Source organism: Sparus aurata, chromosome 5 (assembly GCF_900880675.1).
Source record: "Sparus aurata chromosome 5, fSpaAur1.1, whole genome shotgun sequence".
NCBI lineage: Eukaryota > Metazoa > Chordata > Actinopteri > Spariformes > Sparidae > Sparus > Sparus aurata.
Genome location: NC_044191.1, coordinates 38071547 through 38089198, shown reverse-complemented (window position 1 = coordinate 38089198; position 17652 = coordinate 38071547). Strand labels below are relative to the sequence as shown.

The window sequence follows — 17652 nt, the reverse complement described above, 5'->3', positions numbered from 1 at the left end:
GGAGGAGGAAGGGCAGGCTGGCTTGTTTTGTCTGAAACACAGGAAAGGGGCCGGGTTAAGTTAAGCCAGACAGAGTGCGTGTATGTGTGTGCCTGCATGTGCGTGTGTGTGCGTGCGTGTGTGTGCGTGTGTGTGTGTCGTGCGTGCGTGTGTGTGTGTGTGTGTGTGTGTGTGTGTGTGCGTGCGTGTGTGTGTGCGTGCTGTGCGTGTGTGTGTGCAGACAGACGGAATGTGTACACGTCTGGAGTTTGTGCTTGGATCATACCACAGAGTTTCTACACTGTAAAAAGTGATGTTTGAGATGCTTGTTGAGTCTGAGCAGCTCTTCGTCAGTCGACAGTCGTCTTCTTCAGCTTCCTGATGGACTCGTCTGTACAACAAGTCAACAATAAACAACAATAATCTTTATTTTCTGCGAGTGGAAAAACAAAGTGGCACAGACCCAATCCTGCTTTTGATTTCAGTGATCAAAGTTAAAACCTTATTTCCAGCCATTTTTTAATTGAATCAAAATCCTGACGCTCGTTAGCATCAAAAGCTAACAGAATGTCCAACAATCACAGTTTGAGATGTGTTTTATTTCTCTATTTCTAGTGAGGGAACTATCTGATTATGCTAAGCTAACATACGTAATCTATTCATTTAGTGGAATCAGAGATACAATTCAGAATTTGAGGTATGCTCTGTTATTTTGGTGAAATGGAATTAAAAATCTCCCACACTGATGTTAGCGTAAGGCTAACAGCTGCTAATGGAAGCATCTCACTGGTTCATACACTGACCACCATCTAAATACTACAATGCCCATGATCCTCAGCTGCTGTTGCTCTGAGAAGACAGTGGGAAACAGACAGAATGAGACAGATTCAGTGACATCCTTTAGCTTCAGCTAACAGTTAGCATGGTCAGGGTTGTCCCTGCTTCAGTTTCTATTTCTGCAGGTTCTCTAACTCTGATGTAGTGTGTGTGTGTGTTGTGTGTGTGTGTGTGTGTGTGTGTGTGTGTGTGTGTTTTGTCTGCAGAGTCTTATCCCTGCCCTTCACCTGTGCACACAGAACACACGCTGCTCTGATAGGCTGCTTCAACTGAGTGAGAATCTTTTACAGTGTGGAACTCTGTGCGTCTCACACACACTCACACGTGAGGTCAGACATGATGTCATGGTCGTGGTTTTGGCGTGACTGGTTTACCCTGCATCACCTAGTACACACACACACACACACAGACACACACACACACAGTGTTTCCCTGGTAACCTCCTGCTCACCATGACTCCATTTGTTCACACAAAGTTAATTTAAATTTCCATTTTTTGATGTTGCCTCACTGTGTGTCTGTCTGTGTGTCTGTCTGTGTGCAGGTGGCAGGTAGGAAGGGGTTTCCTCACGTCATCTACGCCCGTCTGTGGCGTTGGCCCGACCTCCATAAGAACGAACTGAAACACGTGAAGTTCTGTCAGTTTGCGTTTGACCTGAAGTACGACAGTGTTTGTGTGAACCCCTACCACTATGAGAGGGTGGCGTCCCCCGCCATCACAGGTAAACACGCTCATTGATATTCATCATGTAATGGGCAGAGAAACCTGATTCATCACATCGCCACTGAGATAACAAGACAGCGTCTCACCTCTGATCACGTTTGCGCGTTAATGTTTGCTAGCATGTTCCATAATGAGTGATATTTTAAAAATGCTACATTGGCTCAGCAGTTTGAAATATTCTGAAAACATTTGCAGTGCTGTACCATAGTGAGCTGGAGGAGGACACTCTGTAAGGACACTCCCACACTATGTAAGGACACTCCCACACTATGTAAGGACACTCCCACACCATATAAGGACACTTCCACACTCTGTAAGAACACTCCCATACTCTGTAAGGACACTCCCACACTCTGTAAGGACACTCCCACACCATATAAGGACACTCCCACACTTTGGAAGAACACTCCCATACTCTGTAAGGACACTCTCACACTCTGTAAGGACACTCCCATACCATATAAGGACACTCCCACACTTTGGAAGAACACTCCCATACTCTGTAAGGACACTCCCACACTATGTAAGGACACTCCCACACCATATAAGGACACTCCCACACTTTGGAAGAACACTCCTATACTCTGTAAGGACACTCCCACACTCTGTAAGGACATTCACACACTCTGTAAGGACACTCCCACATTCTGTAAGGACATTCACACACTCTGTAAGGACATTCACACACTCTGTAAGGACACTCCCACATTCTGTAAGGACATTCACACACTCTGTAAGGACACTCACGCACTATGTAAGGACACTCCCACAATCTTTAAGGACATTCCCACACTATATAAGGACACTCCCATACCATATAAGGACACTCCCACACTCTGTAAGGACACTCCCACACTCTGCAAGGACATTCACACACTATGTAAGGACTCTCCCACACTATATAAGGACTCTCTCCCACTCTGTAAGGACGCTCCCATACTATGTAAGGACACTCCCACACTCTGTAATGACACTCCCACATTCTGTAAGGACACTCCCATACAGGATTTACTCCCTGCAGCTCCTCCAGTTAGTGAGGAGTGAAGAGGCCCCTTAGATCAGAGGTACAACGTCTTCAACAAACTGAAACAGGTCCAATTGACCTTGATACAGAACTTAGAGGTAACAGGACCTGGATGACTGAGAACCTTCATCAGAGTCTTATGAAAACATTAATATTTGCTTGGTGGAAAGTTATCAAGCTAAAAACTATTAGCACAGTAAGCTAGCTGTAGTCAAAGTGCGTCATTATGGATCCCATAAGATCTCCTGCAAAGACCCGCCCTCCCCCTCCTCTGATTGGCTTGCGTCAATACATATCCTATGAAAAAAGCCTGGACTGCTTCGTGACCCTGGTACTCTGTCTTACACGTCCATGAAGTTTTTGGACGCAGAAGGCGAGAAAAGCAGCAACGTTAAACTGAAAAGTGTCTTCATCCTGTCAGCAAACAGAATAAATGTTGTGGCCTTGATAGTCGGCTGGACAGCAGGAGGAAGCTTAGAGTGCTGCGATGAGAGGCGGCAGTATGTTCAGTTGTTGTCTGTATGAGTGGGTTGGGTTTTGGGTCTGCGGCGGAGCTGATGCAGCTGTTTCTGCACCGTAGCTTCCCTGGTAAACACACCAACCTGTCTGCCTGCCACCGCTGCAGCGTCTCTCTATCGAACCCTCTGAGGACGAGCAACGACCAGAGAGGCCGAAGAGGTTGCTGTGTTTACTGGGAAACTACAGCTCATAAACAACCGGATCAGAACTGCAGGAAGAACAGACACGACCAGAGCTGCTGTGAGTTACCTGTTTGAGTTAAGGTTAGAGAGCACTAACAACGAAGGCAACCAATCAGAGGAGGAGGAGGGCGGGTCTTACAAGATGTCCTGTGGGATCCATGATAACACACACAAGGTACATCTAACGTGAAGGTGCTGCAGGTGTGTGTTCGTGTTCTGATCCAGTCATATAACACACACACACACACACACACACACACACACACACACACACAGCAGGCTACAGGCTGTTTCTTCATGTTCCTTTGGATCTTTGGATCTTTGGATCTTTGGTTCTTTGGTTCTTCTCTCCTCTCAGGCGACCTCAGTCTTCGCTGACCTCTGTATCATATTTGAATGTTGTTTTTACTGTGTACCACACGACAACACGTTATACTGTTATTACATTATAGACTATAATGTTTTAATACTGTAATATTATTATGACTTCATATCTGTTGTTGTGCTGTTGGCTGTGACAGATGAAGGTAACAGAACAGATCTTGGTGTGTTGAGGTCTCTGATGGTCCTTGTCCTGCCCCCTGTCTTCCTTCAGGTCCTCAGTCTCTGATAAAGGAGGAGTTCATGCAGGACTGTCTGCAGCTCGACCTGCCCCCCCACTCTGACCCCTACAGCCAGCCCCGCCCCATCAGCATATATCCCAGCATGCCCCTCTCTCCTCCAGGTCAGACTGTCAACCACAGGCTTTTATTTCATCTTAAGTCAAATGTGTCTCTGATGTCCTCCCCTGTCTCTGACGTCCTCCCCTGTCTCTGGCGTCCTCCCTTGTCTCTGACGTCCTCCCCTGTCTCTGACGTCCTCCCTTGTCTCTGACGTCCTCCCTTGTCTCTGACGTCCTCCTGTGTCTCTGATGTCCTCCCCTGTCTCTGACGTCCTCCCCTGTCTCTGACGTCCTCCCTTGTCTCTGATGTCCTCCCCTGTCTCTGACGTCCTCCCTTGTCTCTGATGTCCTCCCCTGTCTCTGACGTCCTCCCCTGTCTCTGACGTCCTCCCTTGTCTCTGACGTCCTCCCTTGTCTCTGACGTCCTCCCTTGTCTCTAACGTCCTCCCCTGTCTCTGACGTCCTCCTGTGTCTCTGACGTCCTCTCTTGTCTCTGACGTCCTCCCTTGTCTCTGACGTCCTCCCTTGTCTCTAACGTCCTCCCCTGTCTCTGACGTCCTCCCTTGTCTCTGACGTCCTCCCCTGTCTCTGATGTCCTCCCTTGTCTCTGACGTCCTCCCCTGTCTCTGACGTCCTCCCTTGTCTCTGATGTCCTCCCTTGTCTCTGACGTCCTCCCCTGTCTCTGACGTCCTCCTGTGTCTCTGATGTCCTCCCCTGTCTCTGACGTCCTCCCTTGTCTCTGACGTCCTCCCCTGTCTCTGACGTCCTCCCTTGTCTCTGACGTCCTCCCCTGTCTCTGACGTCCTCTCTTGTCTCTGACGTCCTCACTTGTCTCTGACGTCCTCCCCTGTCTCTGACGTCCTCCCTTGTCTCTGACGTCCTCCTGTGTCTCTGATGTCCTCCCCTGTCTCTGACGTCCTCCCGTGTCTCTGACGTCCTCCCTTGTCTCTGATGTCCTCCCCTGTCTCTGACGTCCTCCCCTGTCTCTGATGTCCTCCCCTGTCTCTGACGTCCTCTCTTGTCTCTGACGTCCTCCCTTGTCTCTGACGTCCTCCCTTGTCTCTGACGTCCTCCCCTGTCTCTGACGTCCTCCCTTGTCTCTGATGTCCTCCCTTGTCTCTGACGTCCTCCCCTGTCTCTGACGTCCTCAGACTGTGTCTCTGACGTCCTCCCTTGTCTCTGACGTCCTCCCCTGTCTCTGACGTCCTCCCCTGTCTCTGACGTCCTCTCTTGTCTCTGGCGTCCTCCCTTGTCTCTGACGTCCTCCCGTGTCTCTGACGTCCTCCCTTGTCTCTGACGTCCTCCTGTGTCTCTGACGTCCTCCCTTGTCTCTGACGTCCTCCCCTGTCTCTGACGTCCTCCCCTGTCTCTGACGTCCTCTCTTGTCTCTGGCGTCCTCCCTTGTCTCTGACGTCCTCCCGTGTCTCTGACGTCCTCCTGTGTCTCTGACGTCCTCCCCTGTCTCTGACGTCCTCTCTTGTCTCTGGCGTCCTCCCTTGTCTCTGACGTCCTCCCGTGTCTCTGGCGTCCTCCCTTGTCTCTGACGTCCTCCCGTGTCTTTGACGTCCTCCCTTGTCTCTGATGTCCTCCCTTGTCTCTGACGTCCTCCTGTGTCTCTGATGTCCTCCCTTGTCTTTGACGTCCTCCCTTGTCTCTGACGTCCTCCTGTGTCTCTGATGTCCTCCCTTGTCTCTGACGTCCTCCCTTGTCTCTGACGTCCTCCCTTGTCTCTGATGTCCTCCCTTGTCTCTGATGTCCTCCCTTGTCTCTGATGTCCTTCCTTGTCTCCTTCAGGCAGCAGCTCCATGACTCCTGCAGCTCCTGTTGTCTGCAGCAGGAGTGGAGGTGACGAGGGACTCCTGAAGATCGCACCCCCTCAAAACCACGGAGGACACGCCTCCCCACCTCACCCCAACCCTCCCCGCACCCCTCACCCTCCTCACCCTCCTCACCCTCCCACCCCCACCTCCTCCCAGCAGCAGAGCCCCGAGTACAGCAGCCCCCCCAACACTGGTACTGCACCTGCACTGTTGCACACACCTGAACTTTAGCGAAGTACACCTAAAATAAACTACAATGTATGCCATGTTTGTAGTACTGCTACTACACACACTGACCTGTGTCCTGTGTGTCTCTGCAGCCACGTGGCCAGGTACTAGTCCCACCCCCTACAGCCCTGCAGGACCTCATCAGAGTGGGAGGAGCCACCAGCAGCCTCCGTTACATCATCATCACCACGCCCCTAACACTCACTTTCTGTATGACATCATTGATTATCAGAGTAAAGTACTGCAGTATCAGTACTTGACTGCAGTACAGGTGTCATTCTGAGTGTGTTTGTTCCTTCAGGGTCACAGCATCATAGTACTGCTCCATATCCACAACCAGTGTCCAACCACCCAGGTACCACGCCTGTTCCAACATGTCCTCTCCTTTTACCTGCTCTGTCTCACGCTGTCCCCTGTCTCACTCTCTGTCTCTGTCTGTCTCTCTGTCTGTCTCTCAGGTCCAGAGTTCTGGTGTTCAATCTCATACTTTGAGTTGGATGTCCAGGTCGGGGAAATGTTTAAGGTCCAGTCCAGCTGTCCTCTGGTGACGGTGGACGGTTATGTGGACCCCTCAGGAGGAGACCGTTTCTGTTTGGGACAGCTGAGTAATGTCCACCGCACAGCCGGCAGCCATCGCGCCAGGTGACCAGTCTAACCAGTCTAACCAGTAACAGTACTGATGGTTCTGTCACCTGACTCATTCTTGTTCTTTCTCTTACATCGTCTCTTCCTGCAGGCTTCACATTGGCCGGGGGGTTCAGCTGGAATGTCGAGGGGAAGGGGACGTTTGGATGCGGTGCCTTAGTGACCACTCAGTGTTCGTCCAGAGTTTTTACCTGGACCGTGAAGCGGGTCGAGCACCTGGAGACGGAGTCCACAAGATCTACCCCGGAGCGTACATCAAGGTGAGTCGATACGCAGACGACACTCTGCGGTTCATCTCCAAGTCTGTTTGGAAACAAGGCTAGAAACAGACACCTGTGTGTCTCACCTGTCTGTGTCTCACCTGTCTGTGTCTCACCTGTCTGTGTCTCACCTGTCTGTGTCTCATCTGTCTGTGTCTCACCTGTGTGTCTCCAGGTGTTTGACCTGCGACAGTGTCACAGACAGATGCAGCAGCAAGCAGCAGCAGCTCAGGCAGCTGTAGTAACTCAGGCAGCAGCGGTCGTCGGTGCAATTCCAGGGCCGAACAGCGTGGGGGGGATCGCCCCCGCAGTCAGTAAGTATCAGCTGTCTGTCTCTCTGGGTACCTGTCTGTCTCTCTGGGTAGCTGTCTGTCTCTCTGGGTACCTGTCTGTCTCTCTGGGTACCTGTCTGTCTCCCTGGGTAGCTGTCTGTCTCTCTGGGTACCTGTCTGTCTCTCTGGATAACTGTCTGTCTCCCTGGGTAGCTGTCTGTCTCTCTGGGTAACTGTCTGTGTCTCCGGGTAACTGTCTGTCTCTCTGGATAACTGTCTGTCTCCCTGGGTAGCTGTCTGTCTCTCTGGGTAACTGTCTGTCTCTCTGGGTAACTGTCTGTCTCTCTGGATAACTGTCTGTCTCCCTGGGTAGCTGTCTGTCTCTCTGGGTAACTGTCTGTGTCTCCGGGTAGCTGTCTGTCTCTCTGGGTAACTGTCTGTCTCTCCGGGTAGCTGTCTGTCTCTTTGGGTACCTGTCTGTCTCTCTGGGTAACTGTCTGTGTCTCTGGGTACCTGTCTGTCTCTCCGGGTAGCTGTCTGTCTCTCTGGGTACCTGTCTGTCTCTCTGGGTAACTGTCTGTGTCTCAGGGTACCTGTCTGTCTCCCTGGGTAACTGTCTGTCTCTCTGGGTAACTGTCTGTCTCTCTGGGTACCTGTCTGTCTCTCTGGGTAGCTGTCTGTCTCTCTGGGTACCTGTCTGTCTCTCCGGGTAACTGTCTGTCTCTCTGGGTACCTGTCTGTCTCTCTGGGTACCTGTCTGTATCTCTGGGTAACTGTCTGTCTCTCTGGGTACCAGTCTGTCTCTCCAGGTAGCTGTCTGTCCCTCCGGGTAACTGTCTGTCTCCCTGGGTAGCTGTCTGTCTCTCTGGGTAACTGTCTGTGTCTCTTGGTACCTGTCTGCCACCCTGGGTAGCTGTCTGTCTCTCTGGGGTAACTGTCTGTGTCTCTGGGTAACTGTCTGTGTCTCTGGGTACCTGTCTGCCACCCTGGGTACCTGTCTGTCTCTCTGGGTAGCTGTCTGTCTCCCTGGGTAGCTGTCTGTCTCTCTGGGTAACTGTCTGTCTCTTGGTACCTGTCTGCCACCCTGGGTAGCTGTCTGTCTCCCTGGATACCTGTCTGTCTCCCTGGGTAGCTGTCTGTCCCTCTGGGTACCTGTCTGTCTCAATAAAGGTCATTAGTATGTCATAGTTCCAGTGGTATGTGGTGTGTGTAATAATAATAATAATAATAATAATAATAATACATTTAATTAGGGATGTCCAGATCCGATCTGTAGGATCGGGATCGGAGCCGATCTGGGCATTTTTCCGCTGATCGGAATCGGCAATTTTGAACGTGGACCCAAGCCCGATATTTTTTATTTATTTATTTTTTTAACGTCAGAGCACAATTTGTGGCAGAACGCAGACGCGCGCGTGGTGTTACTCTGGCATACCTGTGAATAAAGTGTCTGCAGTGTGGAAAAAACGTCAATTAGAAAGCGAAAGCAGTCCAACTGGGGTGAATTGACAGCAGAGGTCCAGGAGCTCCTGTGTTGAGTATTTGAAGACCAGGCCAGCAGCAGCAGAGCAGCGACCACCCAACGTCACCACGAGCCGGAGGAGACCACAGCCACAGAGGAGGGCGATACAGGAGCCAGGCGGTGAATAATCCTGAGGCTGTGGTGGAGGGAGGACCAACAGACTAATGTTCGACAGCTCACAGAGTATTGCATACGCTGGTTTGAAAGTTAACAGTTGATCGGCGTAGCATAGCCCCAGAGCTTGTAGGGACAACTTGCCTTTCTTTTCTCAACAGAAAAAGCAGTTTTGCTACAGATTGAGAAGCGGCAATATTCACGCCAACATCCTGTCGCATCCGGGTTACCTAGCAACCTTTGTGAAGTGTAGTTTGTGCAGCAGCGCCCCCCCCCGTGGCAGCAGACCTGTAGGACAGACTGCTGCTCACTGAAAACATCACCTGCTCTTGTTCTGTTGTCAGGTTATTATTCAGACGTGTTTACCTGTGTGATGTCATCAGTCGGTTGAGTGAAGTGTGACTTCCTGTCTTCCTCCAGGTGTGTGTTCAGCCGCAGGTCTGGGCGTGGACGACCTGCGCAGGTTGTGTATCGTGCGTCTGAGCTTCGTTAAGGGTTGGGGGTGTGATTACCCCCGTCAGAGCATCAAGGACACCCCCTGCTGGCTGGAGGTTCACCTGCACCGAGCGCTGCAGCTGCTTGACCAGGTGCTGCACACGCTGCCGCCACGAGAACACTCAGTCTGACCCACTGCAGCAGCTGTGTGTGTGTGTGTGTGCGTGTGTGTGTGTGTGTGTGTGTAGGCTGCAGGTAGTTTAGCTCACAGGACAACAAATCACAGCAGAGGATTCATGCACAGAAGCCGTCACCTGAACCTCTGACCTGACTGTCAGGACTCATAAGCTCCACCCACACAGGTGAAAACAAACACACCTCAGCTCTTTTGTCCAAAGGCTTCAGACAATCAGCATCCCTCCTGTCAGTCAGAGGAGTTGTCATGAAAACCAGCATCCACATTAAAGGGTCAGGTGATCAGAACAAAGACGAGTATTTCCTGCCCTTTAATCATCTCTCATTCCTTCACATGTCCTTCCTGTGTTTATTTATATCAGGTTGTATTTTCTCTTTTGTGTTCATGAACATTCTCGAGTACTTAACTTAAGTTTTGACAAAACATATGAGACAAGCTTTACCAAACAGAGTCATGTCCTGACCTGTATTATCTTTGATTGCTGTTTAGTTTGAATATATCTTTGACTTTTTAACGATGTCCTTCCCTCCTGTAAAGTTCCGCTCTCAGTGTGACCGGTGAAACCCGGGGCAGAGAAAATGTCCGCCAAGCTTCATAGAGCGCTCTCGCTCCCTGATGTCATCAGCGCCTCAATGTTTATGTTCGACACATGATATAAAACTGGAAAACGTGTGATGTCATCTTTGAGTCCTATCAGTGTCAGGCTGTTCCTTTAACGAGTCTGTTAATTATTTATTTTAAACACTTACCTGCCAAAGATTCATGTCTTGTATTTGATGACATCATATCCTGTTTACTGATTAAGATGATTTATTCTGTCACCTGTTTTTTTTTCTCTCTCTCTTTTTTATCACATTTCATATTTTTTAAAGACTTTTATACTGAAAGGGTGTATAACTGTGACATCTGCTGTTTATTCAAAATAAAACCTTTCCAACAAAAAATCCTCGTCCGCCTCGTTATTTTCCTTTGTGAGTCTGAAGCTCCGTCGCTGCTCTGCTGTTCATTTTGTCCTTTTAAAGGTTTGTGGAGGACGACAGCTGGTTTCTAGACGAGCACCAACACACGGCTGCATCAGGTCAGCTGACGTTAGCTCATCTTACATGTTAGTTATTGATCAAGTCCATTTAAAGCTGCTGTATGTAAGAATTTACCACTTCAATCAAAATCGTGAATGTCTCTCATGTATAACTGGTACATATTGCACCTTAAAGGAATTTGTTTTAACACTTTTTTTTTCTCTTACACGTTTTGTATTTTATGAATCCCTTTAAACAGAGACGAGATGTTGGTCTGGTTCTGGTAAACAGGTAAACAGTCCCGATGGAGAGCAAAAGAGTCGGCGCCAGCTGGCTGAACCAATCAGCTTTCAGCTGACTATTTACATATTAATCAGCTTTTTCATAGTTATTCATAAGCAGATACATCAGGCAACCACTGGTAGATAGATTGTGATTTTATTAACTTCATTCCTTGTTTTACGGTGAAGTTCATTGTAACTTTGATAATATCATTAATATTATATTATTGATTTCAATTGTATGAAAAACCTGAGTGCAGTAATAATGTGGGTTTGTTTGAATAAAGACACTTATTTCAGATTAAAAGATAACATGCAGACATTTAAAGAGTTTTAAAGAAGAAATTCAAATTCAAACTTCAAATATTTACAAAATGAATGAACACAAACTGTCTCCATCAGCGAATCACTGAGCTGCTCTCAGAGGACAAAAAGGTCCAGAACTGTCTGAAGCCAGAAAGGTGGCAGGGTCCGCCACATATAAACAGTTTGTTGTGTATATGTTCTGCTCTGTGTGTCTCTGTGTTTGGCAGAAATGACAAGAAGGTCGCCTGTCTTACTTTATTCAGTCATGAAAACAGAGTGTGCTGTTTGTTTGGTTTGTGTGAGCCAATGGAAAGCGTTCCCTCCTCTGAACGTCTGCTCAGCTCCTGATACTTGTTGCTGTCTTTGTTGTTTCGGATGGAAATCGAACTTGACGCTATCAGTGAAATATGGCGCCACTGAGGACAAAGAGTGGGCGGATGTGAAGTTTAAATGTTTCATGTCCGCCCTCTCATTGGTCGCTGTGAAGTCAAGCCTTTGAAATTTAAGCCAATCGTGGAGAAGAGACCTGCATAATGAGGTGATGGGGGCGGGTCTTAGTGATTGTCGCATCTTCGGACCAATAGGAGAGCAGACTCTATAAACGTATGAATATTCATCCCGGATGGGCGTGGTCTCCCAGTGGAGGTCGGGCGCGAGCGAACATGGAGGTGTAGTGATCGCCTGGTCGCAGCCGGAGGAGGAAGCCCGCGAGAGAGCTTCACTGAGCCGAACTGAGCTTCACTGAACCCGCTTTTTCTTTTCAGTTTCTTTGTTCATTTTGTTTTGAGCCTCAGCTCGGCTCCGACATGGACATGAAGAAGAGGATCAGCCTGGAGCTGAGGAACAGAGACCCGGCGGAGGTGTGTACCGACCCAGGCGGACTTTAACGGATTCATTTCCCGGAGATTCGGGTGATCGATGAAATGACGCTGATGAAAACATTCAGCTCGAGCGGACGTCGAGTTTCCTCCGCTCGGTCCGTTTCCTCCGCGCGGTCCGTGAGTCTTCCGACATTTTGACCCAGAAACTAGTTCAGCGCAGTTCCAACATGGAGGAGACTCCCGGCCGCCGCTGGAGGAGCCCGCCGCGTGCAGCCTCTTTCTCGCGCCCTGAGTTCCGTCCGCTCGCGGGGACTCCCCGAAGCATCGCGCGAGCCTTCTGCCGCTAGCATTAATGCTAACAGGCTAACCTGGCGAGCGCCCAGCCCCCAGAATGGACCTGCAGTCGGGTCTAGTTGTCCGAGGGACGGCGCTGCTGCCCGGCCGGACACACGGACACACAGCACCGTGTGTTGGTCGGGTTCGGCTCCGTCGGTTTAAAGCCCGCCGGGTCACGGAGCGGCCGAGCTTCCATTTTAACCTTCAGTTAAATAGTTGGTTTACCACGATGCTTATAATCTGATGGCGCGTCAAACCAGACTCCATTCGTAAATCCCCGATTTTCTAAGTGCACTTGGATATAAACGGACGGGCTTTCTGCTCCAGCAGGGTCCAGCGTGTTTAACACTGGTCCGGGTCCTGCTGGTCACTTCGGCCCACTTTAACTCCAGCAGCAGTCCGTTATGAGGAGTACACTGTAAAGTTTAATGCGTGGCTCGCCCCGCTCTTCCCGCACAGTCTGCGGGGTGCAGCTGCTGGTTTCACGGCGGTAACGTCTCAGCACTGAGTAACGGTGTGTTTCACCTCAAACGTAAGACATGTAACGGTAACTAGTAACGGTAGTAACGGTAACTACGAGACATCCTGCAGAAATGAGTATCTTTCTGGTCACATGATGAGAATTCACGTTTTGGTTGATTGTTCTTCTGATCCGAACTTTGAGCGGTGTTTCCCTCCATTACTGAAACCGAACCTCCTTAAAACCACGTCACGATGTTTTGTTCTCGCCAGTCTGCACACAAATACAAAGTATTGTTCTGTGAGTTTATACTGCGTGTGCGTGCGTGTGTGAGTACTTCCGGTGTGGACACTGTTGAGTGTTTCTGTGAGGTTTTAATGAACAGAACTCGTTTTGAAGTCACAGTTCTGTTGTTATCGCTCTGGGATTTGAACCGGACCTGGTCTCAGCTCTCTGACCCGGAGTGTAAACACTGTTGGAGTCCACCTGTTGTTCCTGCCTGTGTGTGTGTGTGTGTGTGTGTGTGTGTGTGTGAGACAGGTCTGATGCAGTTTGTGTGTGCACCACCTTTCTGAGGCTGGATCCACAAAATGTACTGATGTCCGGTCCAGAGAGAAACATGACTGATGGTGTTTATGGTCCCTGCAGATTTTGAGTGTTTTGAGAGTGCTGGTGCTGGGTGATGTCACAGTCACATGGTGTCTTGTGGTGGTCAGGTGGTGGAGCTGGTGGTGGATAACTGTCGCTCCAGTGACGGGGAGGTTGAAGGTCTGACGGACGACTACACGGAGTTGGAGATCCTCAGCATGGTGAGCGTCGGCCTCATGTCGCTCTCCAAACTGCCCTCACTGCCCAAACTACGCAAGGTCAGTCCTGCACTTCCTGTTCCCACAGTGCACCACTGTTTTTACTCATACTGCCTGACGTGGATGTTGATGCGCCGCCATCTGTCTGCCTGTGTTTCAGCTGGAGGTGAGCGATAACACCATCTCGGGAGGTTTGGACACGCTGGCGGAGAAATGTCCCAACCTGACGTACCTGAACCTGAGCGGGAACAAGATCAAAGAGCTGAGCGCCGTCGAGGTTCTGGTGAGTTCACGTCTCCACTGCAGCTCTCAGCTCACAGTCCACAGGTGCAAGTGGACAGGTGAGAGGAGCAGCCAGCTGATCTTCCTCACTGCAGTGCTGTTGAAGACGAGCAGCTAACAGCTCTGCTAATTCAGTCATTAACACTTTTCATTTCCTACGCTCTTCACAATAAAAGCCCCTCATTATGACCCACTGGCACACAGGAGAGAAACATACTGACTCAACACTTCCTGTATCCATTTCAAAGTAAAAGCTCACCAGCATTTTGCTGGACAGAAACCCTGAATGTCATACCAAGGCTTTTATTGTGAAACACCACCAGGAAGTCCTGTGGAGGTTTCCGCCCACACTGCTGCCATCTTCTCTCCAGGTTTACTGTGTTGATGTCACACTGTAGAAGGAGGGTTCAGTTGGCTGCTGTGAGACCTACAACAGGATGTCGCAGTGGTTCTGATGCAGGGGTTCTGGTGCAGGGGTTCTGATGCAGGGGTTCTGATGCAGGGGTTCTGGTGCAGGGGTTCTGATGCAGTGGTTCTGATGCAGGGGTTCTGATGCAGTGGTTCTGATGCAGGGGTTCTGATGCAGTGGTTCTGATGCAGGGGTTCTGATGCAGGGGTTCTGGTGCAGTGGTTCTGATGCAGGGGTTCTGATGCAGTGGTTCTGATGCAGGGGTTCTGATGCAGGGGTTCTGGTGCAGTGGTTCTGATGCAGGGGTTCTGATGCAGGGGTTCTGATGCAGGGGTTCTGATGCAGGGGTTCTGATGCAGTGGTTCTGATGCAGGGGTTCTGGTGCAGGGGTTCTGATGCAGTGGTTCTGATGGAGGGGTTCTGATGGAGTGGTTCTGATGGAGTGGTTCTGATGGAGTGGTTCTGATGCAGGGGTTCTGATGCAGGGGTTCTGATGGACTGTCGCTGCTTCTCATTCATGAGCTCTCATCAGATTCTACTCAGGAGCATCTGCTGCTCTGTTATTACAGTCCGGTCTGGTGTTTGACTTCATATCAAACCAGTTTGGTTCTGTTGACGTCGGTGTGTGGTGACGACATGTTCTCTGACTCTGTCCACTCTTCTGTTCTGCAGCAGAACCTGAAGAACCTGAAGAGTCTGGACCTGTACAGCTGTGAAGTGTCCACGCTGGAGGACTACAGAGAGAGCGTCTTCGAGCTGCTTCCTCAGCTCACCTACCTGGACGGATATGACCAGGAGGACAACGAGGTGCCCGACTCAGAGGCCGACAACGGTGAGACTCGTACTGGCCGCTCGATACTGACGTGACTTTTATTAAAACCGCCTGTAGCAAACGAAGTGTACTGACCGTGTCAGACCAACGGGCTTCATTAATCGTCTCTCCACAAACAGGAAGTTGTTTTCAGTTTGACGAGCTTCTTCTGTCTGTAGACGATCAGCGGTGATCATGTCGGTCAGTCCGTTAATGATGACGCCTCTCAGGTGTGATGAAACATTTAAAACAAGATGAGAGGTGTGAACGGGTCGATGACTTTTTGTTCCAGACGATGAAGATGTAGCCGGGCCTCCTGGAGACGATGAGGACGACGATGACGATGAGGACGATGAAGAAGGTTCTGAGGGGGATGAGGACGAGGTGGGCCTGTCGTACCTGATGAAGGAGGGAATCCAGGTGAGTTTGCAGATGATGGTGATGATGATGATGATGTCTCTCTCAGAGATCAGCTGTGGACAGGTTGTCTCACTGACGGGTTTGTCTCTCAGGATGAAGAGGATGATGGAGACTATGTGGAAGAAGAGGAGGACGATGAGGAAGAGGAGGAGGAGGAAGATGGAGGTTTGTTCAGTTGGTTTTAAACATTTAAAATTGGAATCAGCCGTTTCAGCAGAATGATGCTGAGGCGCTTTATTTTGAAGTGTTTGACTCACTGATGTGAAATTAGTTTGTTTTAAATGTTTAAATGATTTAATGTTTTTTTAACACTTTATGAAGTCTATAAATCAGTAATGATACGCAGCCGCTCGCAGGTGGAAGAAGTTATTGAGATTTAAATAATACTGAATGATACCTTAAATGTATCCTTTTATTCTCAAACTGTTTTGACTTAATTGTGAAACTCTCAGATTGTCTCTGCTGTTTTAATTTGAAAATCCTTCCTGTCTCCCAGATGTGGATGCTGCAGCTGTTCAGGGGGAGAAGAGGAAGAGGGATGCAGAGGACGATGGTGACGATGATGATGATGAATAATCACCTCCTCCCACTGTAACCCCGCCCCCTCCACCGCCCTCACCCCTCCTCCTCCTCCAGTGACCTCTGACCCGGCCGGCCGGCCGGACAGACGCCACTTCAGAGCCGCTGAAAGCAGGTCCAGGATCAGTTCCCCGCAACACTGCGTCGTGTGACCAGTGATGTCACCGTTTACCTGAAACACAGAATAGAATAATACTCACTGATCCACGGGAAGTGTTCTGATTGGACCACCAGGGGGCGACAGACACGTCAACAGTCTGAAGCAAGTAACTCTGAGTTCTCCAGCTCATTACAGACGCCAGGCTGCTTCAGTTTTAGCAACATTAGCATCGGGGCCGTACACACACTGCAGTACACGTACACACACTGCAGTATGTGTACCTGGCGTCTGTAATGAGCTGCAGTCTGACCAGACACTGACTGTAGTTCTCTATAAAGACTACATTACCCATGAGCCTCCCCTCCATTCAGCATTGTGACCTCACAGAACTGTGTTGATTTAATTTCCTGCCCAGTAACAAAGTTTGGAGCTCTCTGATTGGATGATTTGTTTGTTTTTAAATTATCTTATTGCATTTACCTGGTGTCAGGTGTAGCCCCGCCCCCCTCACCTGTTCCCGCGTGTCTGCGGCTCTGTCGCCGTCCGTCCGGCTCCTCCTGCTGGTCCTGGTCCTGGTCCGTGTGGATCTGGTCTCTGTAAATAGAAGTGAAGTGGTCTCTGTAGGTCCTGGTCGTGTCGTCCTTCTGGAGTCGGAGCGATTTTCCTCCTCTGAGTTAATTTTATTTTTTTATTCCTGTCTCGTGATCGTTTGGCTGTTTTTCAATAAAAACAACAGAATGCACAAAACTTCCTCTCTGAGTCCACACACACACACACACACACACACACACACACACACACACACACACACACAGAACTGAGGTTTTTAAGAAACAGATTAAGATATGAAGAAAAAAATAAATGTTAACATGTTTATTTTATTGAAATAAAAACATTCAAGTTAAACTGTCAGATTGATTCTAATTAAGATGATTAATTTCTTTTAGATTTTTATTCTCAGTTTGTGTGTGTATATATATACACATATATATATATATATATATACACATACATATATATATACACATACATATATATATACACATACATATATATATACACATATATATATATACACACATACATATATATATACACATATATGTATGTGTGTGTGTGTATATATATATATATATATATATATATTTTTTTTATATATATATATATTTTTTATATATATATATATATAGGAACTTATTTCCTGATAGTGACGGCCGTTCTAAACATGATCCTGCTTATTACACGGTTACTTGCAGACGGGGAAAAAAACTTGACACGGTGTCTTTTTACAATGTATTTGTTAGCGTTCGAAGTGTTTCTCGCCTAACAGACGCTGTTTCTCTTCTCCCTCTTCGCTGCTTTCCTCTCTTTTTCTTTTCTTGACCGGTGACGACAACTCAGCCTTTTGCCAAGAGCTGAAATCAGCGTATTTTCCAAAAATATTAAAGTGAGTGTGAAACTCGTCCACACTGGGGGCGTCGGAGGATGGGTTAGAGTTTGTTTACATCAACATCACAGCTGTTTGTTTGTTTACTCTGTGCTTCCTGTCTCGACCACACGGCGGCGCTGCACATCAACACCAACTCTGTCAGCGTTCATGTAC

The 17652-nt window shown here is 48.9% G+C and overlaps 1 protein-coding gene and 1 pseudogene across 1 annotated transcript; both read left to right on the top strand.

Annotated features, from left to right (window-relative positions):
• LOC115580953 (mothers against decapentaplegic homolog 4-like) overlaps nucleotides 1–10357 on the top strand; it is a 13245-nt pseudogene extending 2888 nt beyond the window's left edge.
• Nucleotides 10358–11656: 1299 nt separating this feature from the next.
• LOC115581770 (acidic leucine-rich nuclear phosphoprotein 32 family member E-like) lies at nucleotides 11657–16796 on the top strand. The gene is made up of 7 exons (XM_030417141.1): nucleotides 11657–11885; nucleotides 13359–13508; nucleotides 13609–13731; nucleotides 14812–14971; nucleotides 15243–15370; nucleotides 15463–15535; nucleotides 15867–16796. Exons 1-7 carry the CDS (start codon nucleotides 11832–11834, stop codon nucleotides 15944–15946), a joined length of 768 nt encoding a protein of 255 aa, XP_030273001.1. The 5' UTR covers nucleotides 11657–11831; the 3' UTR covers nucleotides 15947–16796.
• The last annotated feature ends 856 nt before the right edge of the window (nucleotides 16797–17652 follow it).

What these genes read in the sequence shown, in the direction of transcription:
- LOC115581770 (XM_030417141.1), top strand. Translation starts at nt 11,832, where the DNA reads ATGGACATGAAGAAGAGGATCAGCCTGGAGCTGAGGAACAGAGACCCG. An exon ending in CACTGCCCAAACTACGCAAG is followed by an intron (nt 13,509 to 13,608) that starts GTCAGTCCTGCA and finishes CCTGTGTTTCAG; the next exon opens with CTGGAGGTGAGCGATAACAC. An exon ending in TGATGAAGGAGGGAATCCAG is followed by an intron (nt 15,371 to 15,462) that starts GTGAGTTTGCAG and finishes TTTGTCTCTCAG; the next exon opens with GATGAAGAGGATGATGGAGA.